This window comes from Phacochoerus africanus, chromosome 8 (genome assembly GCF_016906955.1).
Source record: "Phacochoerus africanus isolate WHEZ1 chromosome 8, ROS_Pafr_v1, whole genome shotgun sequence".
Taxonomy (NCBI): Eukaryota; Metazoa; Chordata; class Mammalia; order Artiodactyla; family Suidae; genus Phacochoerus; species Phacochoerus africanus.
Genome location: NC_062551.1, coordinates 736,488 through 752,113, shown reverse-complemented (window position 1 = coordinate 752,113; position 15,626 = coordinate 736,488). Strand labels below are relative to the sequence as shown.

The 15,626-nt window shown below is 65.4% G+C and overlaps 1 protein-coding gene across 5 annotated transcripts in view; it reads right to left on the bottom strand.

Moving 5' to 3' along the window:
• CBFA2T3 (CBFA2/RUNX1 partner transcriptional co-repressor 3) overlaps positions 1-6,032 on the bottom strand; it is a 73,063-nt gene extending 67,031 nt beyond the window's left edge. For all 5 annotated transcript variants that reach the window (XM_047788921.1, XM_047788923.1, XM_047788922.1 and 2 more), the window contains exon 1: positions 5,812-6,032. In XM_047788921.1, coding sequence (XP_047644877.1) covers positions 5,812-5,899 — 88 coding nt within the window. In that variant the 5' untranslated portion in view covers positions 5,900-6,032. The remainder of the gene's footprint in view (positions 1-5,811) is intronic.
• Positions 6,033-15,626: the final 9,594 nt, after the last annotated feature.

Sequence of the window (15,626 nt, the reverse complement as noted above, 5' to 3'; positions counted from 1 at the left end):
TTGGCCCTGCTGGTGATTTGCTGTGTGACCTTGGGCAGGCTTCTTGACCTCTCTGATTTGTCCTCATCTGTACAGCTAGGCCAATGACGGCTGTGAAGGGTTACTGGAAAGAAGCAGTGCCCAGGGCCAGGAGGGATTTCGGAATGGCGTGCCCCTCTCCTCCAGGATCTTGGGGAACAGCTTTGGAGGTTTCCAAGGCAACAGGACCCAGCGGGATGTGGGAGGGGCTTGCTGCTTCCCTCCGTTCAGCATCACCCTCCAGCCCCTTCCCTGGACCTTTGCGGGAAGCGCTGTTGAGGGAGGGGGAGCAAGTCCGCCGTGGACCAGGGAGCTCTCCCCACACACCAAATCTGCAGGCCCCCTGATCTCAGCCGGCAGCCCTCACGCCTGTGAGAAACACGTCTGTGCTCAGAGCCGCCCTGCCTGAGGCATTCTGATACTGCAGCCTGCGGCCTCGGCTGGCACTTCCCCCTCGCTGGCCCCTGGGTCCTTCTGTCCAGGACACAGTGAGAGAAGATGGGAGGGCAGGTGGCCTGGCACTGTCCATGCCTCAGGCTGCAGGTGAGGGGACCCCAGCTCCCGGGGCTGGCAGGGGCCACCCTGTCCGTGTCCCCAGGCCCACGTCCAAATCTGGGCCCCGGCCCTCCGTGCTGTGTGACCTCTGGCAGGTCGCTCCCTGTCTCTGGGCCTTGGCTCCTGTCTGACAGCGGCTGTGAGGACAAGTCTAGAATCTGGAGCTGCTCCCCAGAGCCCCTGTGCCGGGGTCAGCGGGCCGGCGCTGCGCAGGTGTCGTTGCCCAGAACCGGGATGCATTCAAGGCAAAGCGCTGGGCACCACGGTGAGCAGACGGCGGGGCCAGCACGAGAAAGAGGCGGAAAGTCGGGAAAGGCCGCTTTTGGGGGAGAGAACCGCAGATGAAGGAAAGCGAGCAGCCTTGGCGCAGGGCGGGGGGCGGGGGCGTGACCTGAGCAAAGACTCGAAGGAGGGGAGGCGGGGGCCACGCGGACCCCTGGGAGGGTTCACAGACAGGGGACAGCTCTGGGTGGCAGGGTGCCTGGGTGCTGGTGAGGCGGCCAGGCCTGGCTGGCTGGGGGGCAGGGAGGGGGGAGCCCCCAGGGTGGGCACACAGGCCACAGGTGACCCGACTCGACTTTTCCTGCGTGTGCTCCTGCAAACGGCACAGCACCCAGAGACGAGCCTGTCACCCCCATCCCCAGAAGACATCCCCGCTGACACCAACTCCATCCGGGCCGCCCTCTGATGGTCACCCCCTGGCACCCAGGGGCAGGACGCCGCACGTGGCGTCCTCATGATATGAATCTCACCAGCACCCCTGAAGTCCTGCTGCTGGCCCGTCACCGGCATGAGTGAGCCTGAGTCCAGGCCTGGCCCCTCTTTCCCCCTCCCCACAGCCTCCTGGCCCTCTCCCTGCCCGGCCCATGGAGCAGACATCTCTGGGAGGGAGCCCTGGCTTGCTTATAACCAGCTCGGCCTCTGCCCAGCGGCGCCTCCCCTGCTCCTCTGTGGCCACGGGAGTGAAGGTGTGAGAGGCGAACACCAAAGCCTTGGTCCTCAGTCAAGTCTCTTGCGAAGTCAAAGGCTTCTTTGCATCGCCCGCCCCCCACCACAGGACCACTTCCTTCAGGAAGCTGGCCTGGATTGCACCCTGCCCCCTGGCGTCCCCCGCCCTGTGCCCTGTCTTCCGAGGTTCAGATTTGCTGTGTGACGGGTGGGGAGGACATGGGTGGCCAGTGTCCTCTTGCTAGCTGTCCCAGAAGTCTTGCCCCACAGGCTTGTGGGCGGGGTGGCACGGAGACTGCAGGTCTCGAGGAGAGAATGCCCAGGTTCCCTGGGTCGGGGCAGGGGGGATGGTCAGGGAGCCCCATGCTTCCCAGGACCTGGGATGGAGTCCCCACCCCCAGAATTGCTCTGGTCCTGACCCAGGGTGAGGGGCCTGGGGCCAGTGCAGAACCCGGCTTGCCCAGACTGCACTGCTGCCCCTCTGCTCTGTGCCCTGAGGCCAGCCCCGGGCAGCCCAGGGGCCCAGGGGATGTGGGGCAGGGAGGGCCAAGCCAGGGGTTCATCCTGCCATCCACACTCTGGGGTTTCCCAACTCCCTGGATGGCCGCCGCCTCCACTCGCCTCCTCTGCTTGCCCTCCTCCCGCCCCTCAGCTCCTGGGGTCGCGGGCCCCCGACCCCTCTGCCATCCTGGCCACTCGGCTTGGCCTTTGGAAGTGGTTCCTCGCCAAACTGATGCTCCATGGTTGTGCGACACTTTCCTGCAGGGACCGAGGAGGCAGGGGGTCCAGGACCCTTGTTCTACCCTCAACGGGACCTGTGCCCATCTGCCCTGCACCTGCCCGGCAGGGTCCGGAGGCGGCAGTCACCGAGCATGTGGGGCTCAGCAGCCCGGCTGTGATCCTGACACAGGAGCCCCCAGCTCTGTAAGGTCGACAAGAGGGGCCCAGGGCCGGAGGGGCCCTGCAGGGCGCGTGCAGAGCGGGACAGGGCTGCCGTGCCGTGTGGGGCGGCGACCGTACCGGAAAAATCAAACAACGAGGTGCTCACGGCTCTTTGCACAGACACAGGGATGGAGGGTCACCTGGGGGCCTTGCCCGCAGTCGCGCATTACCCCGGGGGCTGTGGACTCTGCCATCCTCCCAGACACACGCCCACCCCAGGTGCCCCGGGCCGTCCTGTGTGACTTCATCAGTGTCCTCAGCTGATAGCCTCCCGACGGGCCTCCAAGCCTGGCCCGGGGGCCTTGGCTGAGGGAGAGGCGGGGTGGCGGGTGTTGGGGCAGAGGCCACGCCGGCTTCTCAGGGCCTGGCTCCCCCTGTGCTGTGCAGCCTTAGAGGAGGTCCCTCCCTCTGTGGCATCTGGGGGCCACGTAGCTTGGCCCCGGCCCTGGTTGTGACAGATGCGCTGTCCCTGTGCACTGTCGCCCCGATCCTGCCACCTGGAACGCAGACACAGTGCTCCAGTCAACCGGAATGGGGAGGCCTGAAATCCAAAGACAGCTGCCCTGTTTTTTTTTTTTTTTTTTGCTTTTTAGGGCCACACCCGCAGCATATGGAGGTTCCCAGGCCAGGGGTCCAGTCAGAGCTACAGCCGCCAACCTAAGCCATAGCACAGCCACAGAGGATCCAAGCCGCATCTGCAACCTACACCACGCTCATGGCAACATCGGACCCTTAACCCACTGAGCGAGGCCAGGGATGGAACCTGCGTCCCCGTGGATGCTGGTCAGATTCATCAACCCCTGAGCCATGACGGGAACTCCCAAAGACAACAATTCCTGTAAGAAGAGAAGAGGCAGAGACGCGAGGAGAGGCCACGTGAAGATGGGGACAGAGAAAGGAGCCATGTGGTCACAAGCCAAGGACACTTGGAGCCGCCAGGTGCAAGGAGGTCCCTCCCCTCTGTGGCCTCTGGATTCAGACTCTGGCTGGAGGCCTGGGAAGGCAGGGATTTCCCGCCTAAGTCCCTGGGTTGTTCTGCTTGCTTGCAGCAGCCACAGGAAACTGATGCTGCAGAGAAGGGCTTTCCAGGCAGAGAATGTTCTAGAGAAGAGCCTGTGGTCGGGGGGGCCGCTGGAGGGGAGCAGGAGGGGAGGAGGGCAAGGCCACCTGATGACAGTGGTGACTACTGAGCCTCACCCCTGGGACAGGAGACCCAAGGCTCGCAGGACGGCGCGCTCCACAGGCCCTCGTTCAACACCCCAGCGCCTGGCAGCCTTGGCTGGCATCCTCCAGAGAGGGACACTCACTGTCACCCTGGCCATGCTTCTGCTGAAACCTGCCACCTGGGCCCACCTGTCCCTCTCAGGGGACCTCAAACAGGCCTGACATTTTCTGCCCTGGGGCGGTCAGAGGACTCCTCTGCCTGAGGACTCCCTGTTGGCGTCCTGGTCCCTACTTGTCACTTTGTGGGGTCCAGCTCCTAGGACACACAACTGGCAGCTAACAGATCTGGGTGCGGCGACGCCCCCCAACCGGCGCTGCTCCCTCCCAGCTGCCACAGCCGGATCCTTGATCCCACCCGCCCCCCTCGGCCCTGCCCCCGCCTCCCACAGGGAGCGTTCAGACACGTTTGTTCTCGGAGGGACAAGCTCTCCTACTTCAGCTTTAAAAGAGATTGCTGTTCTTTTCGCTGTTTAAGGCGCGTAGCATTCTGAGTCTCACATGTTTCCATGGACGCTTGGGAAACCCACACGGCTGAGCCACACTGACCCGGCGTCTGACCTGGGCCCCTAGGCCCCCTCGCCCCCTCCAGCCCAGCCCCAGCGGCCACTTCCCCTGGGGGTGACATCCAGCTTTGTTGGGCCCAGCATCTGTCCCCCTGGGGGTTACCCAGAGAGCAGAAAGCCTCCAGGTGGAGCAGAACCAGCTCTGTGGGGCCGGGTGATTCAGAGAAGACCAGCTGTGAGCTCCCAAAAGCCGGCGTCTCCCAGGGCTGGGACCTCACAGCCCAGGCAAGATCCCAGCTCAAAGCACCAGCCAAACACCCGCTGCTGTCCGTTCTCCCAGTGAAGCCTCCCAAGTGAGAAGTGACCCCCATGGGTAGCTGGGGTTCGGCGTCAGCTCAAGGCACTTGCAGCGCCAAGGTCAGTGTGAGCACGGCGGCGGGCTTGGGCTCCTTCCATGGGCCGACGCCCCCATCCAAACACGACAGTTCTCATGCACCCCCATCCACGTCCCCAGCCTTGGAGAAGCTGCGCCTTGACCCCTTCAGGGAGCACAAGGACAGGGCCTGACACCCGAGGAAACTGAGGCCCAATGAGGAGGGGCTGGCGCCCAATGGGGCTGCTGGTTCCGGGACAGTGGGGGTCAGGCGGGGCTGCATGGTGGCCAGTTGGAGCTGGACAAGAGCCTCTGGCCAGCCCGAGGGTGGGTGACCACACCCCAAGGCCAGTGACTGGCACACCTCTGATGGCTCTGAATCACCCCACGCGGGCAAAGTCGTGAGTGGAGAGGCGGGCCTCGTGCACCTGGTGCCCTCGTCCTGCGTGTGTGCCGGGACAACCGGCGGACATGCAGCGGCTGGACTTCAGGACCCAGGATGGGGCAGGTGGGGCCGGCTTGGGGAGGCCGTCCCTTTGCAGAGGGGGTGGGGCCGTCTGGGGTCAGCGGGCTGGGCGTGAGTGCCGAGGCCTGCTTGCACCCTGGAGGCGACGCAGCAGTGAGAGCCACGTGGCCCTGGGAGGGCAGTGGGGGCCCCCGGTCCTGGGAGAGCCGGGCAGGCGACATTGCAGGTGGGGTCAGGCTTGTCAGGGAGGGCGGCAGCCTTTCCTCCTACAACGCCACTCTGCAGCCCAGGGAGGTCTTCCCCCGTGCCCATGGCTCCCGGGCGCTGGCTCCATGACTGGGAGCCTGGCAGGGGTGCTTCTCAGAGGGGCCCTGGGTGGCCTCTGGACCGCCACTCACTCCCGGGGCCCGGGCCCCGGGCCCTGGCCCTCTCCCTGTGGCCTCAGTTCCCTCATGCAGTCTCCAAGGCTGGGGACCCCAGGCAGCTGTACACCAGCTTCCTTGACAACCCCTGGGTCCCTGCTCACCGGGGACGGCGGAGTCCGCCACCCTTGGAGGGGACCCAGCTGCCCCTGCCTCCAGCATCTGCCTCTGGGAGGGCCTGAGGCCTGGCCTGGCACCTGCCGGGCCTGCCCGCCACCTGCCCCAGCTGTGCAGGACTGGGCCCTGTGGGCGGCCGAGTTGACACCTGAGGTGAGTCAACAGGGCCAGGCAGGCGGCAGCGTGGGGATGTCACGCTCTGGCCACCTGCTCCGGCCACCCCTCCCCAGCCCCAGCCCTTACCTGGGCCGCTCTTCCTGGGACCCCGGGGCGCTGGGCTGCTGGTGGACCCCAGGAGCCCCCTCTCCAGCACGGGGGACCCCTGGGACATGGGGCCGGAGCCGGGTCCGGGAGACTGAGTCCTGCTGCCGTGGGAGGCGGGCAGCCGGCGGCACCAGCGTGGGGCCGGCCCGGGGGCCTTTCCCAACCTCGTGGGGCTGTGAGGGGACGATGAGGGGCCTCGGACGGCCCGAGTTTCTCTGAGCCAGAGGCCTCCGTCCTGCAAACAGCTCTGGGCCTTCCAGCCGCCCGCTGCCCGCCAGCCTGGGGAAGGGGCGGGCGGCCGCAGGGGCTCATGTGATGCGGGGCGGGCTAGGGGAGGTGCCGGGGCGGGGGAGGCCTCCCGCAGCCGGTGAGGCAGCCAGCTGTGTCACTGCGATAGCACGGCCCGGCCGGGAGCAGCCTGCAGCTGTGCCCACTGTTTCCTCAACAGGAACCATCTGGGCCCAGCCCTGCCCGGCCTTCCCTCACGGCCATCCCGTCCTGCTTCCCAGCCACTTCCTCTTACTGCCGCCCGGCGACACCCCACCCCAGAGCCCGGCCCGCTGGGGTGTTTCCTTGACCTGAGCAAGGTCAGCGGCCCAGGCTGGGGGACAGTGGCCATCCCGGCCGAGCCTTCCACCCCCGGGGCCAGCCCCACCCGCGTCCAGCCTGGGGTGCCCTGGGGCTCTCCGCCCTCACTGGCCCTCGGCCAGACTTCCTCCCGAGCCCCCTTCCCAGGGCCAGCCGTTTCTGGACATTGGTCGTGACCTTGAGCCCGGCCCCAGGCCCATCCTGGCCCTGGCGCTCTGGCCAGCAACCCCCCCGCCCCAGGGCTTCTCCCCCTGCATGCTGGGGGTGCTAGGCCCCACCCACCTTGGAAGCACTGCCCTCCAGGCAAGGGAACTCCTCTCTGAGCTTGGCCTCCTGGTGAGGCTCCCTGGGGACCCTCACCCCGCTTCCTGAGGGAGGCCTTGGGGAACAGGGCCAATCTGGCCTCACAGGGGGAATGTGCTAGGGGGTTAGTGCTGCTCCCCAGTCTGGGGGACGCCAGAATCCACGGCAGGGCCCTCTGTGACCACCCAGGCTGGAGGTGGGCGTCCTAGACCCCGTCCCCACTGGGCCCCTGGCGAAGCAGAGGCAATCCAGAGACAGCAAACGGCCGCTTAGCGAAGGCGGGGACCACCGTGGGTAGCCCCCTCGAGGAGGCAAGGCGTCCTTCCCCCTCCACTGGTCAGTCCCTGGGACCAGCCTCAGCTGCGGGCTCGGGGCCTCAGACCAAGAGCTGCTCTGACGGATTCGAGACGCATTTGTAGGTAATTTGTGCACATGGTGAGCCGGTCAAGCAGCACAGAGGGAGCGGGGGAAAGCGGGAACCACCGTGGTGTCTCCCGGCGTCTTTCCCCAGAGGCCTCGCCTCACCGACACGGTCATGGTCACCGCAGATGGGCGTCCTTCTAGGGTCAGGCAGGGCCTGACCTCGTTCGTTCCTGGAAGGGGCTGCACATGCATAGCCTCCACCAGGACCCCCACTGCTGCTGGGGTTCTGGGTACTTCTGTTTTCCAGGCTGCAAGTGGGGCCTCTCAGAGCCAGGGAGCAACAGGGGCACAGCCCCACCATGAAAGCGGCCCCCCGTGGAGGCAACCCCCCCACCCTGCTCTGGGCAGGTGTTGGGGTGTCTGCACCTGGGCAGCACCCCCAGATGGAACACTTCCACTTTCATGATGAGGCCTCTCGTCCTGCCTGTTCTGCTATCAGCGGGGCCGACAGAGGTTGGGTTGAAAGAGAAGGTTGCCCGTGAGTGGGGAGTGGGCCTGCCCTGCCCTTGGTGGCCACTCGGGTGCCCGCCTGCTCCCTGCTCCCCCCACCGGGCAGTTGGTGCTTGTGGGGAAACAGACGTTGGCTGTGGCTTTCGGAGCTGGGCTGCCCGGGAGATAAGGCGCCGAGGGGGAAGTGGCTGCGGGGGGCGGGGGGGGTGGCAGGGGGCAGGGCCCGCGCCTCCTGGTCACAATGCTGCTCTCTCCAGAGACCACTGGGGCACGGTGGGGAGGGGTGCAGCGCCCTCCCCCTCCTTCCTACGAGGACTCTGATGGCCCACGCTAGAGCGACGAGGGGCAGCACAGCCCATGCTGCTCGGGAACCTATGGGAGACATTCAACCACTAGCCCCTGTAGACGTGGCCGGGGCAGCCAGCCCGGGTGACCTGGAAGCTGCGTCTGAGGCTCCTTTAAGAGCTGCACCTGGGGAGGGAGGGTAGTGCCCCGAGGTGGTCCCCCTCCCAGGATCTCTGGATGTCACTGGCCAGAGAGCTGGAGGGAGGCCCGTGGGGAGTGAGGAGATGGCCCTGCGGGGAGGAGAGCCGGGAGGCCCACTAGGCTGAGTGTCCTATCTCTGCCTCCTCTCCTGGAGGAGCCCCCATGCTGCTGGGTGGAAGGGTGGGAAGATGGGTGGGTAGAAAGTGGGTGCGGATGGGTAAATGGGTGGTGGATGAATGGGTGGGTTGTGGATGGTTCTGTGCACACCTCATGCCAGCCCTACCTTATCGAGGAGGGATGGGGACTCACGGGGCCACCTTCCCAGTCACGGGGCCCCCAAAAGGGACCTGAGTCATAAGACAGGGAGATGCGGGCCAGGACAGACCCGGCTTCTCTAAGCCAGTGCTGGGCCACCAACCAACCTCTGCTTCTAGGTCTGGAGTGAAGCGTGGCCAGATGGTGGTGGTCAACAGGGACACGGGGCAGGAAAACTCCTGTCCTCGTGGGCTGGCTCAGGGCAGGTAGGGGAGGCCAAGCATTGGACTTCCTGCCCCCCACTCCCCAGTCAAGGTGTCACTGAGCAAACTCTGAGCCATGGGAAAAGGGCCACTTTCCACCCCCTGACAAACTCCTACACATCCCTCAGAGCCCTCAGGAAGTGCCCCTCCTGTGCTTCCACAGCCCTAGATGCCCCGTCAGAGCATTAGCACCTGTGGTCGTGGTTGCTGTGAGCCTGCCTCCCTGGACTAGTGGGAAAGCAGCCCCAGGGTGGGGTCTCACCCTTTGCAGTGCTGGCTGTGACCCCAACAGGCAGCCCAGGCTCCACCTGAGTTGGATGGATGGTTGCATGTGTGCCCATCTCTGGGTGCTGCCCAGCCCCCTGCCTCCATAACCTCTCTGGCATGAACTCCACCTGCCCTCAGGCCCCTACTCCCACCCCTGCTCCACACACACGCCGCGAAAGACAGAGGGAGTGGCCGGCTCTCCTCAAACCTCCCGACCCCAGCTGCCGGGCTGCTTCAGGGGAAGAGGGTCCCAGGCCCCAAGACTCTGCGTGGGTTGCCTTTGGAGACCTGCCATGCTAAGGGGGTGTTCGGAGCAGGGGACATGACATGGACTGTCCCCCGATGCCACAGCCTCTGCCAGGCTGGAGAGGAGAAAAGGGGGCAAAATTGGGAAATGCCCCCTGCCCGGGGTGGGGGGGGGGGCTCTTCCGTTTCATTCTTTCTGGATCAAACACATCACCAGGTCGGCTGAGCTCACGGCTTGCACGACGAGCAGGTGGGGGCTTTGAGGCTGAGTCCTGTCAGGCACAGTCCGAGACGGAAACAAGAGCGCCGGCCGGGGGGGGGGGGGGTGCGACAGCCAAGTCCCCTCTACATCATCCGCTCGGCACGTGAGGTCAATACTGGTCACGGCCACCGTCACCAAGAGGCCCCGCGAGCTGGTGCGTGGGGTGGGGCTGGGGGAAGGGGTTGGGCGATCCCGCTGCACCAGGACCCCGCCCCCCGCCCCCCGTGGCATCCGTTCCGGGCCAGGATGTCCATTCCAGGGTGTTGGGAAACCGAGGATCAGGAGGGAAGTCGAGTGTCACCTCTACGTGACCCCATCACGCCTGGGACCCGCCCGCCTGCCAGCAGAGCGGTGTCCTCGGGTCCTGGGGGGCTGCCCACTCTGCTCCCTTGAGCAGCCATGCTGCAAAGGGCCGGCCCCTCCCCAGGGCCGCTCGCCCTGCCCGGAGCCCAGGTGGAGGGCGGGGTGGGAGCCGCCACTGCAGCGGGGCCCCTGGGTCCTGGTTTCTCTCTGACTCTGGGCTGAGGTTTCCTGTGGCCCAGGGCGCTGCCAGCCTGCAGAGAAGCTGGCATCTCCCTGCGCCCCCCACCTCAGCAGCGGACTGTAATTGCGTTGCCTCGGAGCCCACGAGGCCGTGAGCTCAGCCGACCGGGTGGTGTGTTTGATCCAGAAAGAATGGAAGGGAGAGCCCTCCACTGGGCAGGAGGGTCTTGTCCCCCCCCCACCCCCCCACCGTCGGGGTTGGCTCCAGCTCCAGGGGGGAGGAGTTTACCTCTTCGCGGTGTTTATGGCCTGTCCCTTCGCTAGAAGACAAGCTCCGTGGAGCCGTGATTGTTTTTCTTAATTAGACTTTCTTTTTTAGAGCAGTTTGAGGTTCCCAGAAAAACGGAGGGGAAGGTGTAGAGAGTTCCCATGTAACCCCTGCCCACCCCATGCACAACCCCAGGTCACACCCCCGCCGGAGGGTGTCTTTGTCACGACGGATGAACCTGCATCGAGAACACCCAGAGTCCCCTGTCCACAGCGGGTCACTCTCGGTCCTGGGCCCTCCACGAGCAGTTTCGCAGCTGCCAACGTCCTCCGTCTCGGCCTGGCCGTCGCTTCCACCCCAGCCCCGACCTCCTTGTCCTTTCACTGTCCCCGGGGTTGGGCCTTTTCCAGAACAGCCCATGGTACGTAGCCTTCTAGGTTGGCTTCTTTCACGCAGCCGTGGGAGGTTGAGGGTCCCCGGTACACGTGGGTGTCTGTGGGCTTGACCGGCCCGTTCCTTTTAGGGCTGAGTCCTGGTCCACAGTTTGTCTGGACCACGGCACATGTACCGTTCACCTTGAGGGACGTTTCGGTTGCTTCCAAGTCGCGGTGACGTCCGCGTCCACGTGCAGGGGGTGTGTGGCCGAGTCCTCGGTGGTGCTTCCCACACCGACACCCCTTTCTAAGGACCCGGGTCAGAGGGGATCAGGGCGACTCCGCAGACTCAACTTCCAACACAGGCTCCCTCCGAGACGGGGGGCAGGGCCCCACCACGTGGATTTCGTGGGGCCGCAATGCAGTCGGTGACACTCTCTGAGGCCCGGGGCGCCGCGCAGCCTGCGGATAGGTCGTCTGCACGTGGCGGGCAGCCGAGTGGCCGTCGTGACTGGTGGGTCCCGTTTTACAGAGGGGAGGCCAGGGGTCTGCGGACTGAGGACCCAGCGGGCGCCTCCCACACAGCGATGTGTCCCACTCGCACGGAAGGAACAGGATCCACCCCGGGGCGAGGGGGCGAGGGGAGGAGGGCGTGAGGGGAGGAGGGGGCCAGGGGAGGAGGGGGCGAGGGGAGGAGGGGGCCAGGGGAGGACCACGAAACATGCAGAGGCCTAGACGGGGTGGGAGGGGGAGGGCACGGGGCCCGCGGGCCAGGGCGGCTCTTGGGCTCCAGTGGGCAGAGCCGAGCCCCCCCCCCCAGGGGGGCCTTCATAACGGGGTCGCCTGGGTCTCCCTTGGTCCCCCCCGTGCAGCTCCCTCGGGCTGGCCTCGGTAGGACTGCCAGCACCCCGGAGGCAGGACCCTCCCTTAACCAGGCGTCGCCACCTCCCAGGTGGTGAGGACAGACTCCAGGCGGGCTCGAGGCAAAAATATGGCGATGGGGACATATTTGATGTAAATATTTTCAGCTGCCAGAGTAGCTGCGAGACGAGGTCCTGTTCCCGGCGGCGGCTCTGCAGCAGCAGGAATCGGGGCCATATGGCGCCTCTTCAGGCCGCCCCCCTGCTTCCCGCAGGGGAGGGAGGCCGTGCGGGACAAACCGAGTCTCCACGTGGCCCCGAGGGGTCCTGGAGCCTGAGGCCACGTCACTCCTCCCGCCCCACACCCCCAGTCTGCCTCAACTTCTCTTCTGTCCATGGGGGCCTGATGGCCACGTGGGGTGGGGCCTAACGGCCACATCGGGGTGACCTGACGGCCATGTTGGGGGGCGACTGGCAGTGACCTGGGGGCCAGATGGCATGTGGGGGCCTGATGGCAATGTGGGGGCAACCCTGGTCACCTTTCCCCTCTTGAGGCTCTGACCCAGGCCTGGGGAAGAACCAGGTGCTGGCCTGTGGCCCTCAGGCAAACCAGATGGCCTGTCGGGGAGAAGCAGGCCTCAGACACCAACCCTGGCCGCGGGGAGGGCTCCAGGGTCCCCCCCTGCTCCCCTCACCACACTGCCCCCCCCCCCCCCCCCCCGCTGCCAGCAGAGCTCGAGGGCCTGGGAGCCTGGCAAGGAGCGTTGGGACTCTGGCTGGGCGGGTCCCTCCACTGGGGAGCCTCAGCTGGCTCCCCACCTCCCGTCCAGGCTCAGGTCAAGCCACCTGGGCAGGTCTCCAGGCTGTGGCCGTGGCTGTCTTTAGGAAGCCTGCCCCCCTAGTTTGCCCCCCGTGACCTCCCCCACAGCAGCTCAGGTCTCCTTCCCTAACGTGGGGTCACGTGTGATCTGAACGGGCAGAGCCCTGGATGACTCAGGGCCGTGGTTCCATTGCGGGGGCTTCCTGGAGGGAGCCCAGGCCTAGGAGGCTGCTGGGCCCTGTCCACTTTCAAATGGGGAAACGGAGGCCCAGTGAAGGTAGTAGCCATGCCTGGCACAAGGCCACCAGGCCGTGAGTGGCGGACCCATCCTGGCCTCCTCTTCAGGGTCTGTCTCTTTTCCATCGGCCGTCAAGCAGGGCTGGCAGTGCACCACTTCGAGCCTGGAGGTTCAGGGGGACCAAGCTTTGCATTTCTATTGGGATGCTTTCAGCTGCAAATAATGGAATGTCCAGGTGATGGCAATTTAACAAACGCCAGCAGTTCTTCCCTGGAAAGCTGGAGGTGGTGCTGGGTTACGTGCATGAGTCAAGGGTGTCCTCAGGGGCCCCGGCTCCTCCCATCCTCGTGTTCTGCCATCCCCTGAGCACCGGCCGTTGGCGTCCGGCCTCATGCTGCCAAGATGGCTGCTATATCTCCACCTATCGCAACCTCTGATCCCTGCACTCAGCGAAGGAGGAAAAGGAGCCAGGGAGCAAACCCTCCCCCAGAATCCTTTGGGCAGCTCTCTCCTTCCACCTCACCGGTTGACCTGTGGCTGCACCTAACTGAAAGGGAGGCTGGGAATATCCCAGTAGGTCCGTGCCTTTGGGAGGGGAGGGGCTGGCTGGGCACACTCGGGAGGGAGGGGGAGGAGGCCAGGGCTCAGAGGGGCAGGGCTGGTGGACCAGGAGGAGAGGAGGAAGCTCGTCCGTGAGGCTAGGACAGTAGGACAGGAGTGGGTTTGGGAGAGGAGAGAGCAGGGCCGGCCCCGCTGGAGCTCAGCACCCAGGCCTGCGGGAGGCTGAGGGTGTGTCAAGGGAGTGACCCCAGGCCTCTGCCCCAGCAACAGTGCCCTGGGGCCCTGCTGGGCCTGGGGCTCGGGGCCGGCCCCTTCGTGGTAGACCTGGGCCTGGACACCACACCCTGGGCTGGTGATGGTGGATTTGGGACCTGACTCAGGGAGCGGGGAGGGACAGCTCTGCTGGGACGCAGATGAAGTCTGAGTGGTTTCCTGTTTCGGGAGCTGGGGAGCAAACTCACCCTACAGAGTGGGAGTGCCCTTCTCGTGCTGGGCAGGGGTGGGCAGCCGAAGCTGCAGTGGGGCGCCCTCGGGGCTGGGGGTCCCTTCCTTATAGAATGGGACCCTCAGCATCTCCTTCCTCCTGCTGCCTCCTAAGAGGCCAAAGAGGCCAGCTCTTAGTACTTGCCCTGAATATCTCGGTTCTTCCTTTTTTGGCTTTTTAGGGCTGCACCCACGGTATATGGAGGTTCCCAGGCTAGGGGTTGAATTGGAGCTGTGGCCACCAGCCTACACCAGAGCCACAGCCATAGCAATGTAAGATCCGAGCCGCGTCTGGGACCTACACCACAGCTCATGGCAATGGATCCCCAACCCACTGGGAGAGGCCAGGGGTCAAACCTGCGTCCTCATGGATGCTAGTCGAGGCGGTTAACTGCTGAGCCACAACGGGAACTCCACTTCTGCCTCTTAAAACGAGGAGCCCTGACTCCTTCAGCAGATATTTACGTTTCTGGAGAGCGGGCATCTGTTCTCCCAGCCGCGTCCGCAGCACCAGGAGCTGTGCCTGGCATATAGTAGGCGATCAATAAGTACTTGCTGGCTGAATGAACAAATGGAGATGTGACCTACAGCCTGCCCTGTACCAGGCCTGGAGGCCGTGTGCACGTGGTCTGGTTACACGTGGGTGCGAGCTTTCCCTTTCAGCTGGAAGGCTGCCGCGAGCAGGGACACCTGCCCAGGCCTCCCGCAGTGAGAACCCGGGCACAGCTGCCGTTGCGGCCCCCGGGGACAAGACGCCTGGAGAGGCTCACGCTCCTTGTGAACAAGGGAGTTTGTGCAGAGGGAGGGGTCTTGTAAGACCACAAGGGACCGGCACCCCGTGTGGTGGAGCAAGGGGCTTTGCTCTCGGCCCGCAGCGTCTGTGCGGCTGTGATTCGAGCAGGCATCCTGGCAGCTCCGGGCCTCAGCTTCCCCATCGTCGCCGGTGATCGCAGGTGCCGTGGGAGGAAGAGCTGTCACCAATGTGGGGTGGGCCTGTGGCCGCGGCTGGCTCAGGACCGCCGTGGGGTCGCCGCCGGAAGGGCTGGAGCCTAAAGTCCGGGGCCGCATCCGGCAGCCTTATCTCAGGTCCTGGGAACTTCCCGGCCACCACAAAGGTGACCTCAGAGGTACCAGGCACGGGGTGGGTGCCTTCCTGCTGCGACATGATTAAGTAGCAGGAGCAGTCGCTGGTGGGAACGTCGGCCGCCACACCGGCCGTCCGGCCCTGCCCAGCCCCGGGCCGCCTGTCTCTGAACGTCTCTCCTCTGGCCCAGCCCCGCTGGCGGCCGTTAACCCTCCCGGGCTGGACTGGGAATTACCATGGCTTGTGCCTGGCAAGAAGCTTATTACAAAACCCCCAGCTAAAGCCAAGGTGCAGAATGAGGCTCCTTCACCAGGGGCACCTGGAGCGTCTCCTGCCAGCCTCCCGGGCATGTGCCCTGAGCGAGTCCTGTCCCCTCCCCTCTGTCCCGGCGTGGCCGTCTCCTCCCTCCCTGCCCACCACAGGATGCTGCTTTGCTCACGCACCTGCACTCTATGGGTTCATATCAGCCCCAAGTGTAACTGAATCCAAAAATATTACACCGGGGCCCATCTGTTGGCCAACTGATGAGCGCAGATGTGCTCTGGATTTCAGAGGCGACTGGCACCCCATCAAGCCTGTTAGAGAAGCAGCTGCTGCCTCTCCCCCCTTTCCACCGCCCCACCCGGGGCCAGGAGCCTGGTGGCCGAAACAACCCCCCGCAGCAGGGGCTCCTCCCCCCACCCCCGACCAGGCGGACCATCCCGGGGCCAGACCCACCGTGAACCTCGCCCACCAGCGGGGAACAGGGATCCCTTTGCCCTGAGCCCCCTGAGCCTGACCACGGGGTTCGAGCAGGGTCGGGGTGGGGGCTGCTCTGCAAGGACGCAGACGGCGGCGGCAGCCCCTCGCGGCTCTCGCACCTGCTGTGCCCTCGGCCTGCAGCCCGCCCCTGGGGCACGCGTCCGTGCCCCCACCTCCTGCAGGTGTTTGGCCAGACAGGCTTGGGACTAGACCGGTGTGACTGCTTCTTTCTTGCTTTGAGACTCATATCGAGACCCGTGTCCTTCACGCCGTGCACGGCTTTGCTGGTCCTGTTTCAGAGGGAAGAGAGAGGAAGAGGCAGCCGTTTCCTCCCCAGCA